Source organism: Canis lupus, chromosome 25, assembly GCF_003254725.2.
Source record: "Canis lupus dingo isolate Sandy chromosome 25, ASM325472v2, whole genome shotgun sequence".
NCBI classification, from domain to species: Eukaryota; Metazoa; Chordata; class Mammalia; order Carnivora; family Canidae; genus Canis; species Canis lupus.
Genome location: NC_064267.1, coordinates 48,868,675 through 48,891,750, shown reverse-complemented (window position 1 = coordinate 48,891,750; position 23,076 = coordinate 48,868,675). Strand labels below are relative to the sequence as shown.

The 23,076-nt window shown below is 54.9% G+C and overlaps 1 protein-coding gene and 2 long non-coding RNA genes across 10 annotated transcripts; 2 read left to right on the top strand and 1 right to left on the bottom strand.

Annotated features, from left to right (window-relative positions):
• The first annotated feature begins 373 nt into the window (after positions 1–373).
• HES6 (hes family bHLH transcription factor 6) lies at positions 374–2,205 on the top strand. 2 transcript variants are annotated; one of them, XM_025463625.2, is made up of 4 exons: positions 374–661; positions 742–828; positions 935–976; positions 1,157–1,285. In XM_025463625.2, the coding sequence occupies exons 1-4, from the start codon at positions 470–472 to the stop codon at positions 1,283–1,285; spliced, it is 450 nt and encodes a 149-aa protein (XP_025319410.2). In that variant the 5' UTR covers positions 374–469. The 2 variants fall into 2 exon arrangements, with proteins under 2 accessions (XP_025319410.2, XP_025319409.1); XM_025463624.3 differs by having other exon boundaries at positions 503–661; positions 935–1,016; positions 1,157–2,205.
• Positions 2,206–6,295: 4,090 nt separating this feature from the next.
• On the top strand, positions 6,296–8,480 carry LOC118355485 (uncharacterized). Its single transcript, XR_004818012.2, has 2 exons — positions 6,296–6,552; positions 7,581–8,480. It is a non-coding gene; the product is annotated as an uncharacterized LOC118355485 (long non-coding RNA).
• A 3,618-nt stretch (positions 8,481–12,098) lies between these two features.
• LOC112669988 (uncharacterized) lies at positions 12,099–22,980 on the bottom strand. 7 transcript variants are annotated; one of them, XR_004818001.2, is made up of 3 exons: positions 21,422–21,561; positions 17,694–21,042; positions 12,099–15,998 (listed from the first exon to the last, which is right to left on the bottom strand). It is a non-coding gene; the product is annotated as an uncharacterized LOC112669988 (long non-coding RNA). The 7 variants fall into 7 exon arrangements; XR_004818002.2 differs by adding an exon at positions 22,698–22,980 and having other exon boundaries at positions 12,749–21,042; positions 21,422–21,638; XR_007405874.1 differs by adding an exon at positions 22,536–22,659 and having other exon boundaries at positions 12,749–21,042; positions 21,422–21,638.
• Positions 22,981–23,076: the final 96 nt, after the last annotated feature.

The window sequence follows — 23,076 nt, the reverse complement described above, 5'->3', positions numbered from 1 at the left end:
GCGGCCCCGCGCGGGCGCAGGACGCGGTGCAGGGTCGAGTCCCGCGCGGGAGGGACCAGCACGCAGGGGTCTCCGGGGAGCCAGGGAGCCGCTCGCCACCCCGGGAGCCCCCTTGACGGTGCCGGCCCCCCGGCCCCCCGGCCCCCCGGCCCCCGACGCCCCTCGGGAGGCCCCTGGCGCGGACTAGGACGAGAGACCGAGGGATGCGGCCCCGGCGCACGCGGACCCGGGGGCCTGGCTCAGGTAGGGGCAACAGAGGCGCCCCCGCGGCCGCGCCCCGGGTCACCGCCCCCTCGGGCGCCCCAGGCCGCGGCGGGGGCGCGGAGGCCGCGCTGGGGGCCCCGCCGGCCCCGCCCCACCAGCTGCCGGGCGGCGGGCGGCGGGGCCGGACAATGCGCGCCGCTCCCATTGGCCGCCGCGCGCCCCGAGCCCGCGGCCCCGAGCCCGGCCGGCCAATCCGCGCATTGAGATGCAAATGAGGGGCTATAAGAGGGGCGGGGCGCGGCGGGGCGGCGAGGGCGCGGCGGGCTCCGGGCTCCGGGCTCCGGGCTCCGGGCTCCGGGCTCCGAGCCGGGCGGGCATGGCTCCGCCCCTGGCGCCGGGACGGGACCGCGCGGGCCGGGAGCACGAGGACGGCTGGGAGGCGCGGGGGGACCGCAAGGTGCGGGGCGCGGGCGCGGGCGGGCGCGGGCGGGCGGGGGCGGGGGCCCGGGCCGGGGCTCAGTCGGCCGCTTCCCGCAGGCCCGGAAGCCCCTGGTGGAGAAGAAGCGGCGCGCGCGGATCAACGAGAGCCTCCAGGAGCTGCGGCTGCTGCTGGCGGGCGCCGAGGTGAGGGCGGGCGGGGGCGCGCGCGGGGGCGCGGCGGGGGCGCGGGGGCGCGGCGGGGGCACGGCCCGGCCTCACCGCGCCGCCCCGCCCCGCCCCGCCGCCGCAGGTGCAGGCCAAGCTGGAGAACGCCGAGGTGCTGGAGCTGACGGTGCGGCGTGTGCAGGGCACGCTGCGGGGCCGCGCGCGCGGTGAGTGGCGGGGGCGCGGGCGGGCCGGGGCTGGGCACCCCCCGCCCGGCGACCTCAGGGCCCCTGGGGGAGCCCGGCCTCCGCAGTCGCCGCTCACCGGCCCCGGGCCGCCGCTCTCTCCCTCCCGCCCCCGGGCGCAGAGCGCGAGCAGCTGCAGGCGGAGGCGAGCGAGCGCTTCGCGGCCGGCTACATCCAGTGCATGCACGAGGTGCACACGTTCGTGTCCACGTGCCAGGCCATCGATGCCACCGTCGCCGCAGAACTCCTGAACCACCTGCTCGAGTCCATGCCCCTGCGCGAGGGCAGCAGCTTCCGGGATCTGCTGGGGGACGCCCTGGCCGGGCCGCCGGGAGCCCCCGGGCGAAGCGGCTGGCCCACGGGAGGGGTCCTGGGGTCCCCTCTGCCCAGCCCCCCAGGCCCCGGGGACGACCCGTGCTCCGACCTGGAGGAGGCCCCCGAGGCTGAACTGACCCGAGCGCCGGCCGAAGGGCCAGACTTGGTGCCAGCAGCCCTGGGCAGCCTGACCGCTACCCGCGTAGCCCAGAGCGTCTGGAGGCCTTGGTGACCAGCTCCAGCCCGAGGTGTGCAAGGGTGGCCGTGGCCTTCCCTTGCTCCGCTCCTGCCTCCCTGCGGTCCAGATGTGTGGGGCGGGGACCTGGGTGCCTCCCAGGTCGGCCGGCTCTCTTCCCCGGGTGCTTGGGTGGCAGGGCAGCGGGGATGAGCAGCCCAGGCAGGCCCCTAGCCGTGTTTCTTAAGGAAGTCCATCTCTCATGGACCCCACAGCTCCCCCCGGGTGGGTGCAGGGCGGGAGCTACAGGCAGGAGGAGGAATCTTACAGAACTACCAGGGTTCTCCAGGGTCTCACTGTCCCGGCCTTCTCGGGGACTGTGTGGATCTGGGGGCAGACGTGACCAGAGTGGCGCTGAAGCCCTTCTCGGTGTGGGGCACTCGGGACCGGGACGGAGGGAGACCTCAGACCCCGACGGCCCTGGCCTGAGCAGCAGCTTGAACTTGCCCCTTCAGTCGGACACGGGGGACACAGGTGCTTTCTGCACACATGTTGCCCATGTGTGCCAGAGAGAAGCAAAGCCCCCTGAACGTCTTGCATCTAGCACATTTGAGTCTGTGTTATTAGTTTACCATCAGATGTTCTGGTTTTATTAAATAAAGGTTTTTGGAGAGTTAGTTACCCTTCTGGAGTGGGGCTGAATGATGTGGTGTCATTAATGTGTCTAATGTGTAAATACTAAACTAAGGGCGTTCTTCCTGTATCTAATGCCAGTGAGTGTTTCTAAAACCTGTTCCCCTCTGTCGGCAAAGTTAGTAGCGTAATGGTGGTGGCGAGGAGGCCCCCTGTGGCCTGTCTCACCGTGGGTAGTGCCTCCACCTCCCTGGGAATGCTGTGCGCCCTGGAGATGGGGTTTGTCTCCAGAGTAACCAAGCAACAGGGAAATAGTGTGTCCCGGGACCATTCTCGGATTCACGAGCTTCTAGGAATAAAATGAATGGCTACTTCCTAGCCATGTGCTTTGAAGTTTCTTTAAAATCTTTTTTAAGATTTTATTTATTCATGAGAGACAGAGAGAGAGAGGCAGAAGGAGAAGCAGGCTCCATGCACGGAGCCCGATGTGGGACTCGATCCCGGGACTCCAGGATTACACCCTGGGCCAAAGGCAGGCACTAAACTGCTGACTCCCTCCCCCCGCTCCCCCCCCCCCCCCCGCACTGGGATCTCCAATCAAAGACCTGTTTTAGGATCTATGAGCATGATGCGATGGCAGGTGGTCACTTTTCCTGACAGAAGAGGAACCATACCCCAATACCAGTGAGTTCAGGGACACAGACCCTCCCAGTTCATGGCTTGAAGTGAATGTGCCATGGCTCTACCCAGCTTGGACTAGAGGTCAAAATAGGCCCACGAGGTCAGAAACCTTGGAAGGAGGGTGATGGGATGGGCAGCCAGGGTGGAGGGAGCTTCCCCTCCTGGGCTAGGACAGGGCCTGTGAATGATATGTGGTCAGTTGAAAGCAGTCACTGCCACAGGTAGCCCAGTGCCCAGACTGGGGCTCAGATGTGATGACTCCAGACGGACACCTGGGCCTCCTCTCTGGTCGTGCCCTTTGCTTCAAGAACACCTTTCCCAACAGCCCTTTTACAAAAGCCCCTCCCCCTCCGCAGGTGCTGGCCCCCAGGGGCGTTCACATTGGCTCCCCTGTGGTTCAGTGTTAGAGCTCAGCCACTAGGCTATAACCGGATGCAACTTACTTTTAGGAATGGGATAGGTTGGTGGGATGGGGTGGGGCGAGGCAGCTCCATAAGGGAGGGCTCAAAGGCGATGGAAATTTTATTTCTGGGATTATTTTAGCTGCCCCAGACAGACTGATGTAGGATGTGTCCACAGGGACACAGATGGAGAGCAGGTGCCCACGCGAGACCTCTGCTGGCCTGTGGCTTCCAACAGCACCCAAAGGCCACTGTGATGAGTTCTGATGCCATCTGGGGAGCATCAACTCCTTCCTCTCATACCCACATGTATCACATTCCCCCAGAGGCCCTGAAAGAGGGCCAAGGGGACCCAGGACTCAAGATGCAGGGTGCGGGAGGCTGACCTGGTGTCGCTGGGGCCAGGACCCTCCCCAGGTCAGAAGCCACTAACCCAGCACTCTGCTCCTGCGCTCCTCCCACCTACGTACGAGTCAGTGTCCACTGTGTGCCTCAAGAGCAGTCTGTCTCAGATGGGCGAGTGCTTCCTAGAGTGGCGACAACTGTCAGCCTCTGTGGGGTGAGAGCTGCTCTCGCCTCGTAGCAGCCTGGACCACCAGCTTCCTGCCTGCAAATTTCCCGCTCCCCAGACCCCTATTTCATCCCACCCCCTCTCTCTCAAACCCCCCAGGCTCCGTCGCAGGCCTTGCTCTTGACTTTGGTAGCCTCACTTCGTCATTCCCGGAGACGTGCCTCCCTCCTCCTCCAAGCCCCCACCCACCGCATTACAGTCTTCTTGTGGCCGCCGCAGATCGCCGCAAACTTGGTGGCCTACAGTAACATTAATGTGTTATCCTGCAATTCTGTAAGTTAGGAATCGGACATGGGATTCACTAGGCGAAGGAAGAGCCTAGAGCTTTCAGAACAGCTACATTCCCTCCTGGACGCTTGAGAGTGAATCCATTTCCTTTCCTTTTCCTGCTTCAGAGGCCACTGGCATTCTTTGGCTGGTGGCCCCCTTCCTCCCGCTCCAAAGCCAGCAACAATGCACCTGCCGTGCCCTCCTTCCACAGCTATGTTTTCTTCTGACCCTTGTGCCTTCCTCTTCCTTCTACTTTTAAGGACCCTCATGATGATGCTGGGCCCGCCTGGACAATCCAGGGTAATCTCCCTATCTCCAGGTCCTTAATCCTCATTAGATTTGCAAAACTTCTCTTACCCTGTAAGGTAACACATTCAACAAGCTCTGGGAAACACGATGTGGACAAATTTAGGGGACCATTACTGTGCCAACCATACCCACCAGGGCCTCTGCCCAGGCATCCTGCCTTCCATCACGATGCAGAATGATGCCCGACTTCCACACAGCATTGGATTCAGTCCCCACCGACCTCTCAGTGACTCTGCTGCATCATTAATCTCTGCTGCGGCATCACTAATCTCTCCTCCTGCATCGTTCTGCAAAGAAGCTGAAATATGGGGCTCCTGGGGGGCTCAGCGGTTGAGCGTCTGCCTTCCGCTCAGAGCGTAATCACGGAGTCCTGGGATCAAGTCCCACATCGGGCTCCCCGCAGGGAGTCTGCTTCTCCCTCTGCCTATGTCTCTGCCTCTCTGTGTCTCTCATGAATAAATAAAATCTTAAAAAAAATTAAAAGAAGCTGAAATATTTCCATCCGGAGAAAGAGGAGATAAAACCTCCCTGGACTTGTCATACCCTGTTGGCCGCTGCCTCATTTCTCTGCTCTAAAGCAACATTCCTTTAAAGCACCGTTTACACGAGCTGTCTCGACTTCCACACTGCTCACTCCCCTTCACACCTCTCCAGTCAGGCCATTGGTCCCTCCCTCCACGGAACCTGCTGGGGTCAAGATCTCCAGCCACCACCATGGTTCCAAATCCAGCAGTCCTGTCTTTTAAATCTCGTGCTCAGCCTTCTTCCAGGGAAGCACTCCTCTTGGGTTATCACTCCCTCCCTCCTGAAACTCTCTCTTCTCTCAGCCTCAAAAATACCCAGTCCCTGGGTTGTCCTGGGTTGTCACTGGCCATCCCGTCTCCTTTGCTGGATGCTTCTCTCCTAGATGCACATTTGAGGCTCTGTGTCCTTCCCTAGCACCCCTGCCCAGTAACCCCCACCTGGTCCATTTTATTTATTCCATTGTGTGCCCTTGATCCAAAGCCTGTCTCCATCCTCAGGGCCCCTATGTCCTGTCTGCTGGGCATCTCCACTCAGACGTCTGATGGGCCTGACAAACCACAGCTCAGGAACCACTGACTTTCACCCCCCACCCTGCACTGTCACTGCCCCACTCGCTGCCTGTTCATGGCACTCCGATGAGGCAAAACAAAAATCTGTAGAAGCCACACTCTTTCCTTGCTGTCATCCCACCTCCAGCCAACCACGTGCATGAGCTCTACTTGGGATTTTTTAAGATTATGTACTTATTCGAGAGACAGAGAGGAGGGGCAGGAGGAGAGGGGAAGTCGCAAGGGGACTGAGCACAGAGCCGCGCAGGGATCCGACCCACGACCTGAGCCCAAACCAAGAGTCAGCACCCAACCACTGCGCCTGCCCCATGGGCTCGACTTCTAATCCAGTCTCCGGTTGGCATCCTTCCACCGACGGTGCTGGCGTCCTCATCTCTCTGACTTGGACTTCGGCAGCAGGGCTACCTCGCCCCCTACTTCCACGTGGGGCGCCTGGCAGCGGCCTTCAAGGCTCTGGCCTTCTTCGGGTCCCGGCCGCCCCCGGGGTCCCTCCCTCCGTAGCTCTGCTCCGGGCTCCCGCCTTGGCGAGCCACCAGCGCTGACCCGCTGATCCGGCCAGTGTCGCTCAGCGCACTGGGAGCCGCCCCTGGGGAAACCCGACGGATTTCGGAAGAGGGGAGCAGAGCCTCGGGGTCCCTGGGGCGGGACTCCCCGCGGCGCCCAGCTCTCGGAGGCGAGCCGCGGAGCCTCCTGGGAATTGTAGTTCTCCTCCTTCCACTTCCCCTTCCGCGAGGCCGCCGCAGGCCGAGCGTGGACTGCGACTCCCAGAGGCCTCCCGGGGGGCGGAGGCCACGCCCCCTCCCGGAGGCCACGCCCCCTTCCCGCAAGCGCCCGCAGCCGGGGCCTCAGCCGTACCGAGCCCGCAGCGGCTGGGAGCCCCGCGCGGTCGAGGAGGGGCCGTGTGGGCGCGGAGGCTGCGCTGCCGGGTCTCCTGCCACCCGGCGCCGCGGAGACGAGGAGGGGATGGGCCCGCAGCTGGAGACGCGCGTCCGCGGGAGGACGGCCCCGGGCGCCCGGCCGCGGGGCTCGGGAGGTCGCGAGGTGCTGCGAGTGCAGCCGCCGGCGGCAGGTGCGGAGCGGGGACCGGCCGTTTCAGGCTGGGCGGCGAAGCGGGGCCCCGCGGAGGGAGCGGCCCCCACCTGCGCGGCGCCCACACCTGCGCGGCGCCCACACCTGCGCGGCGCCCACACCTGCGTGCGGCGGCCCCGGGGACGCGCCGGCCCGGCCCCTGCTGTCGCGGGACGTGCGTTCCCTTCGCACGGCCGGGAGCCGGGGGGAGCCCAGGCCGCCGCACCTGCCCGCAGGTGGACCCGGGCTGCGCGCTAGAGAGCGGCCGGGGCGCCCAGCGCTGACCCGATGATGCACGGCGGCCCTTGCGTGCAGGTGGACCTGGGAGAAGGGATCAGGTTGTAAACCCGGGACCCTCGGGCCCACCGGCTTCTCGCCTGCCTGTCGGGGTGGCCCTGGGGTACTGCCCCCCTCCCCTCCGGGCCCCGCCCCCTCCCCCTGGCAGTCTGGAGCCAGGCCTGGGCCCCGTCACCCCTGCCCCCCTCCTGCTGAGCCGGCTCCCAGGCCTTAGCCTCCGACCTTCCCTCTGGTCCAGTCTCTCCCCAGAGGCTTAGACCTCACCGAGACCTCCTAGTCCTGTCCTGGCACTTCCTTCACAGTCAGGTTTCTTGAAAATCATTTCTGTTCCCATTTCCTGCATTTGTTCACCTGTTTGCTTATAACATTTCACTCTGGCCCGCATTTCTGTTTCCTCTGCTGGGAACTTCTAGAAGTCTCTGATGAAGTCCTTATGGCCAAGCCGACCCTTCAGTTTTCTTCTCATGTAAATATTGCAGCAGTTGGCACGGTCTCTAACTTCACGCTTCTTAAAACGCTGTTCTCTGCCTGGTTTTCCTGCTCCTCAGATTCCTTCTGAGGTTCCAGACAGGGCTCCTCTCAGCTCTGTCCCTGTTTCCTTCCTCAATCCTCCTATTTCTAGATGACAGTCTGTGTACTCTCCATGGCTTTCCGTCCTGTGTCACTCCAAAGATGACTTCCAGCCCAGCTGGGCTCTGGGGGACTCTAATGGCATTTACCCAACTGCCCCAGGTGGTTGGCTCTCACATCTCCCGCAGGTTCTTTGAACTCAGTAGATTCAACCTGAACCCAGCTCTTCTGCAAAACCTGCACCTCCTACCATGTTCTGGATCCCTGAGAGCAACATGGCCATCCCCAGCCACCCAGGGGAGACGCCTGGCAGTCAAGGAGACGCCTCCACTTTCTTCAGCCACACCTTGGGAGCAGCATCCAGAGAGTTCCACCTCTTTAGTCGCTGCAACGAATGAATGGGTTTGCATCTCTCTCCTCGTCCCTGTCCCTCTGTCCCTGCTGCCACATTCTTAGGTCAGGTTCTTACCTCCCAGCTGGAGGATGGCAGTGGTCCTTAGGAAAACTGCACCTAGTATTACTACCTCCTGAACTTCAGTCTTTCAAAAGCCCAGCACTGTGCAGACAAGTAAAGTGCAGGAGGCCCGTGACTCCCAGGGGTCCACCCAGAACTTCAGAGCTACACCTCCAAGCCCCTCTCCCCCATCCCCTTGCCCAGCATGTGGCTTGCTGCACCCCCTGTCACGTCCCACTGCTCTGCTCTGCAGTTACCTTCAAGGTTGAGAAGGTTTTCCTGGTCACCCAGGTTTTAGGCAATTTTCAAATTTCTCTCTTTCATTTCCCTGATGGTGTATTTCAGACACTGTTTATTCTCTCACAATATTTACTGGGTTCCTATTCTTTGTCATACTTACTCCAGTTGCTGGAGATAGTTTCTTCTCAAGCTTATACTGTTTAGCAGGGAAACGGACACAAAATACATGACATGGCAGGCAGTGTTTCTGTGCCAAGGAGAAGATAAAGTAGGTCAAGAGGGCAGGGAGTCCTGATGTGGAAGCAGGGTACAGGTGTAGGTAGGTTGGTTGAATTTAAATTAAAATAATTGAATTTAAATTTAAAAAACCCGGCCTGTCTGGTGGGTTTTGTTCGAGCAGAGAACTGGTGTTGTGGAGGGGCAAGCAGGCAGCTCTCCCCAGAAGGAATGTTCTAGGGAGAAGAAATGGTGAGTGCGGAGACCTGGAGGCAGGGCTGTGTGGGGCCCGCTCTAGGGCCTGGGCAGCGGGGGTCCCCATAGTCTTCACAAATGTTCCTCCTTTGTATTCCTTTCAATAACAACAACAATGTCATCCATTCATTGAAACGGTGCCAGGCCTTTGATGTGCATCATCTTCTCTGTTCCTTAAATGTCACAGTGACCCTCTGAGGGAGGTATTACTATTCTCCATTTTACAGAGGAGGAGCTGAGGCTCAGATAGGTTAAGGAACTTTTCTTAAACTAGATGTTTATTTATTTATTTGATTTTATTTATTTTTTCATGAGAGACAGAGAGAGAGAGAGGCAGAGACACAGGCAGAGGGAGAAGCAGGCTCCATGCAGGGAGGCCGATGGGGGACTCGATCCCGGGTCTCCAAGATCAAGCCCTGGGCTGAAGGCGGCGCTAAACCACTGAGCCACTTGGGCTGCCCTAGATGTTTATTTTAAAAGCCATCCACACTCCCAGGAAAAGTTGAGCATTACGTAAGGCCGGCCATGGAAAACCTGGGTCTTCCTTCTGTCTTCTCATCCATACCTTCGTTCCCCTCTCCAGGAGTCTCCACAGTTAATTTCTTGGGTGACCTATTTGATGCTTTCCATGCATTTGCAAGCATATATATCTAGAATGAATGTCTTTTTCTGTAAATTGGATCATTCTGTGTGTACCATTCTGCAACTTAAAAACTTTTTTTAATTTAAATTCAATTAATGAACATATATTATTAGTTTCAGAAGTAGAGGCCAGTGAATCACAAGTCTTTTTTTTTTTTTTAAGATTTTATTTATTTATTCATGAGAGACACAGAGAGAGAGAGGCAGAGACACAGGCAGAGGGAGGAGCAGGCTCCCTGGGGTGGGGGTGGGGACTTGATGTGGGGCTCAATCCAAGGACTCTGGGATCACGCCCGGAGCTGAAGGCAGACGGTCAACCATGGAACCACTCAGAGGCCCTGAAGGTGGCCTTTCTCGCAGCCTCATTGCAGGAGTGGCGTTTGTCCGCAGGTGCAGCCTGCACTCTGGTGAGGGGCTCTCATGAGGCAGAGGTACCCGGTGAGTGGGCTCATCCAGGGCCCCGGGAGCGGCCACCTGCCACAAGCCACCACCTACCGCCTACCGCTCTGGCTTTGCTCCTCCAATGGCCCCCAGGGCCTCCCAAGGTGGTGATACTGCGTTTGGTATATTGTCATTCTGGTATTTTACTGTTCTTTGCAAACTGTAGCCTGAATTGTTACATCATGAGGCAGATGTACCCAGAGAGTTCTGTGCGGTGGCAAGACGTGCACTCCTTCCAAAAGTGTTCTGTCCACGTCATTCCCAGCGTCCGCCTTTCCAAGGCATCAGAGTAGTGATCTTCCCATTGCCTGAGGGACGTGGGGCATCCTTTCTTAAGCTTATAAGTTACCTGTGTTTTCCTGGGAGCCACGGTGAGTCTCTCATCTCTATACTTCCAGAGCCCCTGATACTCCAGTCTTGGGACTGGAAGAACAGGAAGGAAAATTCGAGAAGGAAGTGCAGGGGCCCTGCCTTCCCCCTCCCCCCACCCCCGCAGGTATCCGCAGAGGCCACACAGACCAGGCTTGACCCATGGATGGATCCAGGTCTCCACAGAAGGCCTTCTTGTAATGTTCTCGGAACTTAGAGGCATGGGAGGAGCTGGGTGCCCCCCACCCCCGGCTGTCTCGACACAGGGTTTGTCACCTGCAGGCTCTGCTGAGGCCTGACGCAGTACAGGAGCTCACCACCTGGGCTGGGGGGGCAGCAGCCCTCCACAGGAGGGCCCCGTCTCCACTCTTGACACCCTGCACAAGGGCCCTGGGGAACCAGCACAGCAGCCTTGGCTACTCTTCTTCTTCTTCTTTTTTTTTTTTAATTTATTTTTATTTTTATTATTTATTTATGATAGTCACAGAGAGAGAGGCAGAGACACAGGCAGAGGGAGAAGCAGGCTCCATGCACCGGGAGCCCAACGTGGGATTCGATCCCGGGTCTCCAGGATCGCGCCCTGGGCCAAAGGCAGGCGCCAAACCGCTGCGCCACCCAGGGATCCCTACTCTTCTTGTTGTTGTCTGTGTCAGTAGTAAACTGAATCTAGAAAGGGCTCATGGAAAAAACTGACCAGGCTCTGGAGAAAAATTAACCTTAACATTTTTTTCCTTTTGCTCTGCTCCACTACTGCCAGGCAGAGTAGTGAGTGGTTGCCTCAGAGGGAGTGGGGACTGATGAGCATGGGGGAACTTTCTAGGGTGACAGGGATGCTCAGTGTACAGATTTGTCACAATTCAGCAAACATTCCCTTACAAGCAGGGCACTTCATTGTAAGTTTTGGATCACAAGGAAAAGACTGTGAACAGTGAATACTCGTTACTGTGTGCGTGCCGAAGCAAGCAGGGGAGAGCATGCTGACGTCTCTCACTCACTGTGAATGCATCAAGAATAAAGTGGATTAATGTATGGTTGCCCAGATGTGAGGAAGTCTGGGAAAATGTGAACGGCACAACTGCAAATTTCCAGAATAAAGTGTTGGGAGAGAGAGAAGGCGGCTCTAGTCCTCTGTACTTTGCTGGTCCCGCTGAGAGCCCTTTCCAGCCTACTCAGGTGGAACTCCTAGGGCAGATCCCGGCCCAGGATCCAGAGGGAGAAGTGGGAAAACCTCTAGGGCACTGGATCAAGCCTCGCAGGAAAGGAGGAGAAAACAGAATTTGGCACCGGGCAAGAGGAGATGCAGTGTGCTCCCCAAACTCGGCGGGGCTGGGCCAGGAGTCCACCTCCTCCCTCCATCGCACCTCCCCTCAATCTCCTTCCGTTCCATCAAGGCCGACAGCTTCGCACAGCATTAGAAGCTGGAGACGTGTTAATCTTTCGTGTCTTCATTTCCAGCGTGGCAGGAGAGCGTCCGTGAGCTCCTTAATCTCCATCGGATGTGCAGATTTCTCATGATCGGCACTGCGGTCCAGCGATTCCTTTTCAATTTCCATATTTCTATTTTTTTTTAAGATTTTATTTATTTATCCTTAAGAGACAGAGACACAGGCAGAGGAAGAAGCACGCTCCCTGCGGGGAGCCCGATGTGGGACTCGATCCCAGGACCCCAGAATCACAACCTGAGCCAAAGGCAGACGCTCAACCACTGAGCCACCCAAGTGCCCCTCCATAATTTTATTTTGAAGTTCAGGCCATATATCTTTTGCTAAAATCTTGCATTCAACCACATACTTTTGGAAGTTGCTTTTGTGTTGTAAGCAAAGGGACAGTGTTAAGCATGCGGCTGTATTCACAGTCATGTTTTATTGTTACAGCCTTATCACGTTGCCACTGTTCGGAGTATCGTCCCACACAGATGCGAGATGTGTGCCGCCTGTTTATACCAAGATGCTCTCAATGTCAGCATATCAGAGTTTTCACTTTATATCTATTTCAATATTTATAAATATGTTTGTGGGTAAACTGCCTTCATTGCAGTTAATCTTGATCCCCATGGGGTATCCGGATGTGTTCTTAGTGTGGGTTTTAGAACAGACATAAGAATATCCCATCTACTCATTCAGTTTTTTTTTTTTTTTGAAATCACAAAAAAATTGTGTGTCTCCTTTACACGGTGCTAAAGAAGCTTATCAAATTTGATTTCACACCAGGGGTATTCTTGCATATTAAGATTATGAGCCAACGGGACGCCTGGGTGGCTCAGTGCTTGAGCGTCTGCCTTCAGCCCAGGGCGTGATCCCAGGGTCCTGGGATTGAGTCCCGCATCGGGCTCCCTGCACGGAGCCTGCTTCTCCCTCTGCCTGTGCCCCCCCCTCTCTTTTTCTGTCTCTCATGAATAGATAAATAAAGTCTTTTTTAAAAAGTAAGATTATGAGCCAAGAAAGACAAATTTGACACCGTTATATTTCGAGGAAAATATATCATACCATCTTGTATAACTTGCCATATTTGCTCCATTATTACATCCCTGGCTGCTGGTATTTTTTATATCAATCTCATGTTCCAACCTCTACTTTTATACACTAGACTTAGGAAGCTTTTTCTTTCATTTCAATGAAGTCGTTTTGTGTTATTTTATTATTACAACATTACTCAATGCAGGCAACCCTCATGGTCTCACACTTGTGCACAGTGGGCCTCACGTGGAACACAATCAGAGTAAGGAAAGGTATTTGCTTCCTTTATTCTTGATAGTAGATACAAAGTGATCTGCTTGTAGCATTACACATTTGTTCTGTATTTTATTAGATGAGACATACGGGCTTCCAGCAGTTTCTTGGGATTCTCTAGGAGGCAAGTTATTTTTTGCTCCAAGTGTTATATCTAAAATCACTGAAAATATTCCATGTTTTGTTCCTCTGATGTCATTATCTTCTGCAAAGCATCATCTATTAAATCATCGTTTTAGGGGGCACCTGGGGGGCTCAGTCAGTGCACCATCTGCCTTCTTCTCAGGTCCTGATCCCGGGTCCTGGGATCGAGTTCTTCATCAGGCTCCCTGCTCAGCAGCGAGTCTGCTTCTCATTCTCCCTCTGCCTGGTGTTCCCCTACTTGTGCTCTCTCTGTCTCTGTCTCTCTCTCTCTCTCTCAAATAAATAAATAAAATAAAATAAAAAACCCATCAGTTTGAATATTAAAAAAAAAAAAAACTTCCATTTTAGAGACCATCACAATGAAACATCAGTTTTTCAAGGTCACAAGTTCTGTTCAAACTTTTCTAATCATTTTTCCTAATCTTTGGAACCTTTTTTGGAGTTACAAAAATTCAATTGTTGTATTACTGCAGAAAAGTATGCATGAAAAATAAAGACAGTTATTTGAAATAGATGAGCCAGTCATATAGTAAAAAAAAAAAAAAAAAAAAAAAAGTTCTGATACAAGCTACAGCATGGATGAATCTTGAAAACATTTTGCCAGGTGAAATAAGCCAAACACAAAACAAATAGCATATGATTCCACTTACTTGGGATGTATAGAAAACGCAATTTTTTTTTTTTTTTTTTAGAAAACGCAAATTTACAGAGAAAGCAGAATAGAGCGTACTAGGGGTAGGGGAGGTAATGGAGGGCCTTGCAAGCATGGCAGGGAGTTTGGATTTTATTTTAAGCAAATGGGAGGCAATTGAAAGACTTAAAGTAGGGGAGGGCAGTAGGCCAACTTCCGTTCTTAAATGATGTCTCTCCCTTTCTGGAAATCCAACTGTAGGAGGGCAAGAGTCTAATGTGGGGAGGCTGTCTCATTTGTCTCAGAAAGAAATGCATACAGATGTCAGAGATATTGGGGGTTCGGTCCCAGAACACCACAATAAAGTAAATATTGCAGTAAAGTGGGTTAACTGAACTTACTGGTTTCTCGGCACATACGTAAGTTACATTTACATTACATGGTTGTCAGGTGTGAAATAGTATGATGAAAAATATACATACTTTAAAATGTTTTATTGCTAAAAAAAAATGCTATCATCTGAGCTCTCAGTGAGCTGTAGTCCTATCGCTGGAGGAGGTTCCTGCCTCTGTGTCACAACTGCTGATGGATCAGGGTGGCGGCGGCTGAAAGCCAGGGCGTCTGTGGTGGCTTCCTAAACTAAGACGACAATGACGTTAGTTTGGTGTATCAGTAGACCCTTCCCTTCATGGATGATTTCTCTATAGCATGTGATGCTGGTTGATAGCATTTCACCCACAGTAGAACTTCCTGCTGCTTTTTCAACTAAGTGTGTGTATCTTCCAAATCTTTTGTTGTCTCTTCAACAATCTTCACAGCATCATCACCAGGACTAGATTCCATCTCAGGAAAAACACTTCCTTTGTTCATCCATAAGAGGCAACTCCTCGAGGGGTGCCTGGGTGGCTCAGTCGGGAAAGGGGCTGCCTTCAGCTCAGGTTATGATCCTGGGGTCTTGGGATCAAGCCCTGCATTGTGGGGGAGGAAATCTCTGCTCAGCAAGGGGTCTGCTTCTCCCTCCCCCCTGCTTTGTGCTCTCTTGTGCACTCTTTCTTAAAGAAATAAATAAAATCTTAAAAAAAAAAAAGGCAGCAAGTCCTTATCTATTCAAGTTTCCTCCAGAGATTGCAGCGACTCGGCCCCATCTTCAGGCTCCGCTTGGAACCCCGGTTCCCCTGCCGTTTCCAGCCCGTCGGCAGTGACTTCCCCACGTCACCCATGAGGGCCAGCATCGACTTCTTCCAAACTCTTCTTGATGTTGACGTTCTGACCTCTTCTCATTAATCACACATGTCTTTACTGGTATCTCGGAGGGTGGATCCTTTCCAGGTTTTCAGCTTACTTTGCCCAGACCCATCAGAGGAACCACTGTGACAGCCATGGCCTCATCGCATGTATTTCTTAAATAATGAGACTCGAAAGTCAAAATTACTCCTTAACCCGTGGGCTGCAGGACAGATGTTGGGTCAGCAGGCAGGAGAACAACATGAATTTCGTGGTCTCTCCGTCACAGCTCCTGGGTGCCCCGGAACATTGTCAGTGAGCCGTCATTTGAAAGGAGTCTTTTCTTGTGAGCAGTAGGTCTCAACGGTGGGCTTAAGATATTCAGTAAACCGTGCTGGGCACAGATGTGCTATCAGCCTTATAGAGCACAGGCCGAGTAGGTTTCCCATAATTCTGAAGGGCCCCCGGATTTCCAGAATGCTCGATGAGCACCGGCTTCAACTTAAAGTCACCAGCTGCATCAAGCGAGAGAGGCGGCCTGTCCTTTGAAGCCCTGCAGCCGGGCACTGACCTCTCTCTAGCTGTGGAAGCCCTAGATGACCTCTTCCTCCAACATAAGGCTGCTTCGTCTACAGGGGAGATCTGTTGTTTAGTGTAGCCACGGTCACTAGTTCTCTTACTAGATCTGGACACCTTGCTGCAGCTTCTCCATCAGCACCTGCTGCTTCACCTTACACCTGTATGTTATGGAGACGACTGGCTTCTTTCCTTAAACCTCTCGGACCAACCTCTGCCAGCCTCCGACTTTGCTCCTGCAGCTGCTCCTCCTCCCTCAGCCTTCCCAGAATTAAAGAGAGTCAGGGCCTTGCTCTGGATTAGGCTTTGGCTTAAGGGAATGATCTTCTCTCCAGGCCACGAAAACTTTCTCCACATCAGCAGTGAGGCTCTTTTGCCTTCTTGTCATCGGTGTGTTCACTGGAGTGGCCCTTTTCATTTCCCCAAGGACTTATCTTTTGCAACTCACAACTGGGATAACTGTTTGGCGCAAGAGGCCTACCTTTGACCCGTCTCAGCTTTCCACGTGCCTTCCTCACTAGGCTTCGTCATTTCTAGCTTTCGATTGAAAGTGAGAGACATGCAACTCTTCCTTTCACTTGAGCACTTAGAGGCCATTGTAGGGTTATTAACTGGTTGGCCTAATTTCAATATCGTTGTGTCTCAGGGAACAGGGAGACCTGGGGACAGGGAGAGAGACGGGATGGCTGGTGAGTGGAGCAGTCAGGACACACAGCGTATTGGTTAAGTTTGCCATCTTACATGGGTGACGTTCATAGCGCCCCCAATTACAGTAGAAATATCAAAGATCACTGATCACGGGTCACCATTATAAATATTATAAGGAACAAGTTTGAAATATTGCAAGAATCACCAGAATGTGACACAGAGACACAAAGTGAGCAAATGTTGGGAAAATGGTGCCAATGGACTTGCTCGACACAGGATTGCCACAAACCTTCTATTTGTAAAAATTGCGGTATCTGTGAAGCACAACCAAGCAAAGTGCAATAAAAAGAGGTATGAATGGGGCTTGGTCTGGGGTCACAGTGGCAGAAGTGGGATGTGGAAATTTTGCAGGTAGAACAGGCACGATCTACCACCAAATTTTATGTATGGGATGAGGGGAAGGTACGAATCAAGGCTGATGCCAAAATTTTGGTAGGAGCCACTGGGTAAATGGTGATTTAAGAAACACTAGAGTGGGGATCCCTGGGTGGCGCAGCGGTTTAGCACCTGCCTTTGGCCCAGGGCGCGATCCTGGAGACCTGGGATCAAATCCCACGTTGGGCTCCCGGGGCATGGATCCTGCCTATGTCTCTGCCTCTCTCTCTCTGTGTGTGACTATCATAAATAAATAATAATTAGAAAAAAAAAAAAAAGAAACACTAGAGTGAACAGGTTTTGGGGAGAGGGCAGGAGTTGTATTTTGCATATATGCTAAAAGGTAGAATTTGAGACGCCTATTAGATATCCAAGGGGGGATGCTGAGTGGGTAGGTGGGGATATATATGTATGTAGAGTTCTGAGAGGAGATCAAGGCCAGATATATGCAGGTGTGTCATCCGAATACAGGTATTTTTAAAGCCAAGAAACTAAAAAAGATGATTTTGGAAGTGAGTAAATTGAGGACAAAAGAGGATCTGGTACTATGTTCTGGGGCGTGTCAATGTTTAGATAAAGAGAAGCCAATAAATTGAACCTGGAAAGGGAACTGAGTGGGGCACATTTCCCTTCTAACTCAAAGCAGGTGGGATTTCAGGGCCTTAGGATTACAACGCCCAGAGGGTTTCTTTCCGCCTGGACAATAGCTGGATTTATCATTCCATGAAATGGCCATTGATTGCAGACAGAGGGTAGGAGTAGGAGACCAAGGGCCCATTTGTTGCCTTTTTAGGACACTGACCCTTTTCTAATTGTGAAAAGGTCTATGGCTCTTCCAGAATTAAACCCATCCTTTTGGTATTTAGGACTCCTTGTGATATGACCCCAACTCAACTTGGGACTTCGAGTCCTATCTACCTACCCAACTCCTCTCCATCAGTTACAGAGATGTGGCCCCAAATCCATGCCATCGTGCTCTGCCCTTTATCCAAAATGAATCTAAAGATCACACCTGACTTTAAAGACCCCGAGAGGTGTCCAGTCCAGGCTCCCTCACAGCACTTTCACCATTGCTGTGCACCCCACACATGCACTTGGGTGCCCACGCACACACGTCTCCCGTATTTTGAGGATTTTCCACTCTGGCTAATGGATGCAGGAACAATTCCTGGCCCTGTATGAACTTCGAGAGTTACTATCCCTGTTCCTTCCTGACTGTTCTTCCCCCAGCCTTAGGTGGTTATCTTACTCAAGTGCTCATGGGTTCTCACCTGAAGACCTATAGAACAGGCTCTACTACTTTCCTCAGAAGGCTCTTAAGAGATGGTATCAAATTATCAAATGCAAAGCGCCGAACTAGCGCCAGGCCCCAAACAGGCACCCAGGGTTCTCAGTTTTCTGCCCCTTCTTCACAATGAAAATAGCAAAGTGAATTCCTTTTGCACAGTGTGAGAGACCTTTTCTGACACTTATTCAAACTTCCCCACGTGCAGCCGCTATAAAATCCTTCCCGCCACCCTGGAAGACAGCCCGGTTGTCATTTTCTTATCCTCCAGCTGGCTCTGACAGTGCACAAGTCTATCAGGTTGTTGGGTTAGCGCTGCTGCGTCGTAAGGCCCTCCCAAATTGAGCAGTTTACAACCACCACTTCCTTTTGCTCATACTCTGTGGGCCAGGCATCCCAGCAGGGCTTGGCGTGGCACCTCTGGTTTGAGATCTTCCCACAGCTGCAGTTGGCAATTCCACCATCTTTCCAGGAAATCTCCTTTGCCAGATTCGTCAGTTCACTGGGTACACTTTCCATTTCCCTTATCACTGCGGGCACTAGTGCTAAACTCTTCACAGTGTGCTTTTCCACACGTTCTGCTAACATTTTGCTGACTTCTCATGAAGCACTCATTTACGGCCTTGAGGCCCGGTGGTCAGGGTTCCTCCAGCAGCCCTCTCCAGACCCTTTGAGCTGCCTGCCGCCTAGGCCCACAGATGGTTTTTGAGGCATCAGTGCTCCACTCTGGACAACAAATTTCTGTTCCACTTACTACTGTTTTGTAGCAAATTACCCCCAAACTTAGCACCTTTAGAAACATTTGTTTTGCCTGTCATTCTGTGGGTCAGGAATTTTTGAAGGGCTCACCTGGGCAGTCATTGCTTGGGGTCTCTCACGAGGCTGCAGTCAGATGTTGGCTGAGGCTGGAGTCATCTGAGGGTTCCACCGGGACAGATGTCCTCGATGACTCACCCGACAAGGCTGGCAGCCAGCACCGTTACTGGCTGAGAGCTCAGCCGGAGTTGCTGAACGCTGTGCCTACACGGGGCTTCTCCTTAGTTGGTGACTGACTCCTCAGCAAGTGTCTCAGAGAAGCTGCATAGCTTTTTATGACTTAGTCTTGGGGATTATATGATGGCACATCTTTCATTCTCTAATGGCCAAGGCAGTCACAGTTCACCCCGGTTCAAGGGGAGACTCACAGCCTACCTCTTGATGGAAGGTGGCGGGGACACATTTTAGAAAAGCACGAGGGATGGGAGATATCATTGCAGCAAATTTTGGAAAATACCATTTGCCACACAGGCAGCTGATAATATCTTCAGACATGAGGTATGTTCCTTGTCTCGAGACAGTTTACATTCTTAAAATCTGAAATTATGCTTTTTTTCTCCTAAGAGCAAAATAATGAACTTCATTTGGGCAATCCTGAGCAATAACACAGGAAGCACTGCTCTTGGTTCCAACCTTCTTGATATTTCTGAGATGGGAAGGCTTGTGTTCTTCACTTTGAACTTCAAAAATGGATATATTCTTTCATTCACTCATCCAACCAATCTATGTGAGCACCTATTATGTGCCAGGTGCTGGGGGTACAGTTATGTGTAAAACCAAACATGGTTCCCGACCTCCACCGACTTACATACTGATGGGAGATACAGCTCATGAAGGAAATAATTACATAAATACCTGTAAAACTGTGGTTAACAAAAGCTCTAAAGCAGAGATATAAAGGGAGATGATGCTTAGGGCACTCAAGAAAGATTTTCCTGAAGAATGAATGGAATTTACCCAGGAGGAGAGGTCAAGGGGAATATACCAAGCCACGAAAATGTCCTGAGACAAGACAGAGACAGGACAAGAGACCGAGGGAAGTTCTGAGAGAGAAGCCTGCCCAGACGCTGTTATTTAGTGACAGACTTGGTGAGAGGGTGTCGGGAATTGGAACCAAAATGCATTCAGAAGACAAAACTGATAGGACTTGGTGATGGAGAGTGTATTAGGCATCTAGTGCTCTCTAACAAATTACTACAAACTTAGTGGCTTAGAGCCACATCCATCTAGTATCCCAGTTTCCGTGGGTCAGGAGTCTGGGCACAATGGGGTCCTCTGTGAGACTGCAGTCAGGTGCTGGCCAGGGCTGGGCTCTCATCAGAGGCTCAACTAGGAAGGATCTACTTCCAAGCTCAGACAGCTGTTAGTGGCATTCATTTCCTTGAGGGCTCTTGGATTGAAGGCCTCAGTTTCTGGCTGGTTGTCACCTGGAAGCCACCTTCAGTTCCTCCAGTTACCACATTCCTCTCCATACTGCAGTGCACAGCATGGCAGCTTGCTTCTTCAGAGCCAGCAAGGGAAGGAGGGTCCCCGAGCAGAATGGGTGTCACAATCCTGTGTGAAAGAATCACATCCAGGGGCACCTGGGTGGCTCAGTGGTTCAGCGTCAGCCTTTGACTCAGGGTGTGATCCCCAAGGTCCTGGGATAGAGTCCTGCATCAGGCTCCCTGCTTCTCCCTCTGCCTATGTCTCTGCCTCTCTCTGTGTCTCTTACGAATAAATAAATAAAATCTTAAAAAAAAAAAGAATGAATGAATCACATCCACCCCGATACCTTTGCTGGCCTCTGTTGGCCTGAGCAAGTCATGGGCTTTGGTCACACTCAAGGGAAGGGGACCACACAATGGTTGAACCCTAGGAGATGGAGATCATGGGGCCACTCAGAGGCTGTCTCCTATAGAGGGGTTGTAGGATTAGGAGCCCAGGGCTGTGTCAACCCAAGAAGCAGATCAGATTGAAGGGGGTAGGGGTGGGGCGTGGAGAGAATGGTTCCAAGGGGGACACGTTGAATCTGAGGCACTTTTGGGACGTCCAAGAGATGTCACATGGGTACTTATCTGACGCATGATCTTGAGCTGGTAGGAAGTATAGATTAACGAACTATGTTCAAGTGAACCGTAATTCAAGCCAAGTGTGGAGGAGATTGCCCAGGGAGGGAGTACAGCGTGAGGAGAGGACTCAGGATCTAGTGTGAAGGAATTCCATCCACGAGTAGCCAGGCAGAGGACTTTGGACCCACGGAGAAGGCAGAGATGGCACAGCCAGAGAACAGGAAGAAAGCCAGGAGAGGGATGTGTCTCACAAGCTGAAGAGAAAGAGGCCACCGGCGTCCACTGGTGGGATTCACGGAAGATGATGACTAGAAAGGTCAGCTCCATTTGGCATTAGTGGGAAGTCACTGGAGGCCTTAGGGAGAGCTCCTCTGGAGAAGTCGTCAGGTCACGCTGGGTTGGGGTGGGCTGCTCTGTGCACCAAAGGCTAGGACAGGAGAGCCTGTGAGCACTGTCAGAGTATTTCTGCTGTGAGGGAGGAGGAGGCAGAGAGAGCACCGAGGTCTCAAACACCGTGAGTGAGGGGTCACAGAGGGGGAGAGAGGCGCGGGGCTTGCTGGGCCCTACACAGTCCCAAAGCCAGACCCCACCAGAAACAGGTCTGCAGTGGAAACAAGCTGGGTTTCTTACTCACGGCAGCGAGGGAGACCATTGCCCCCAGACACCTAGGTAGGGGGATGTTGGAAAGCACTTAGGAGACAGGGGTTTGTGGCAAGTAGTTTTGGGGGGCAGGTAAGGAAGGGGGGCTTGGATGTGGATTGGGTGTCAGGACGAGGGAGTAATGCCCAGCGGGAATGCCTCACTCAATCTTCTCTAAAAGGCAGGTGGGGGCCCAGACAAAGCTCACTCTGTAACAGGTCCAGAAGCAGCAGTCACTTGTATTGGGCAGGGCGGAGCGAGGTCTGGTCATTTCTCTGGCTTGCACTACGCTCATGTTCGTGTGTGTTCAGACATGACGACTGTGGCCTTGTAAGAGCTCTTCCTCTGTTGGAGGCTGACATCCCCGGTGGCTCAGACTGTGTTGATTCAGCAGGAGGATGCCGGGGCCTCGCTGCACGCCCAGCCTGCCGGCGAGGTGACCCGCTACTTCTTCGGGGCACCTCGCAGAAGCATCCCTTCTCCCGCCCCTTTTGCACCTGCACCTGCGAGGGCAGGTCAGGGGGGAAGCATCCCCTGTCCCGTCCCCGCCGGGCTGCATCTGTGAGGACAGGTGGGGGAGGAAGAATCCTCTCTCCCGCCCCCGCCGGGCCGCACCTGCGAGGACAGGTCAGGGGGAAGCATCCCCCGTCCCGCCCCCGCCGGGCCGCACCTGCGAGGACAGATGGGGGGAAGCATCCCCCGTCCCGCCCCCGCTGGGCCGCACCTGCGAGGACAGGTCAGGGGGAAGCATCCCCCGTCCCGCCCCCGCCGGGCCGCACCTGCGAGGACAGGTGGGGGAAGCATCCCCTGTCCCGCCTCCCCCGGGCTGCACCTGCGAGGACAGGTCGGGGGAAGCATCCCCGTCCCGCCCCCACCGGGCCGCACCTGCGAGGACAGGTCAGGGGGAAGCATCCCCTGTCCCCGCCCCCGCCGGGCCACACCTGCGAGGACAGGTCAGGGGGAAGCATCCCCCGTCCCTCCCCCGCCGGGCCGCACCTGCGAGGACAGGTCAGGGGGAAGCATCCCCCGTCCCTCCCCCGCCGGGCCGCACCTGCGAGGACAGGTCAGGGGGAAGCATCCCCCGTCCCGCCCCCGCCGGGCCGCACCTGCGAGGACAGGTCAGGGGGAAGCATCCCCCGTCCCGCCCCCGCCGGGCCGCACCTGCGAGGACAGGTGGGGGAAGCATCCCCTGTCCCGCCTCCCCCGGGCTGCACCTGCGAGGACAGGTCGGGGGAAGCATCCCCGTCCCGCCCCCACCGGGCCGCACCTGCGAGGACAGGTCAGGGGGAAGCATCCCCCGTCCCGCCCCCGCCGGGCCGCACCTGCGAGGACAGGTCAGGGGGAAGCATCCCCCGTCCCGCCCCCGCCGGGCCGCACCTGCGAGGACAGGTGGGGGGAAGCATCCCCCGTCCCGCCCCCGCTGGGCCGCACCTGCGAGGACAGGTGGGGGAAGCATCCCTTGTCCCGCCCCCGCCGGGCCGCACCTGCGAGGACAGGTGGGGGGAAGCACCCCCGTCCCGCCCCCGCCGGGCTGCACGCGCGAGGACAGGTGGAGGGAGGCGCCCTACGCCCCTGGTTCTCCGCGCCGTCCGTGCTGGCGCCCGGGGCCACCTCCGCTGCTCGGTCTCCACGACGGGCCGGGAAGCAGACCCTGCGGGGCAGTGTGAGGACCAAGGGGCCGCGCGGCTCGGGACACCAGCACCCGCCGCGCCGCCGCCGCGCTCCGACGCTTCCGCCCGCAGCCGCCTCCCGCGCACCGGACGCGCGCGGAGCGACCGCAGGAAGGGCCCGCCCCGCCGCCTGCGGGGAACGTGGCGAACGCGGCGTCGGCCCCGCCCACCCCGCGAACGCAGCCTGTGCGCA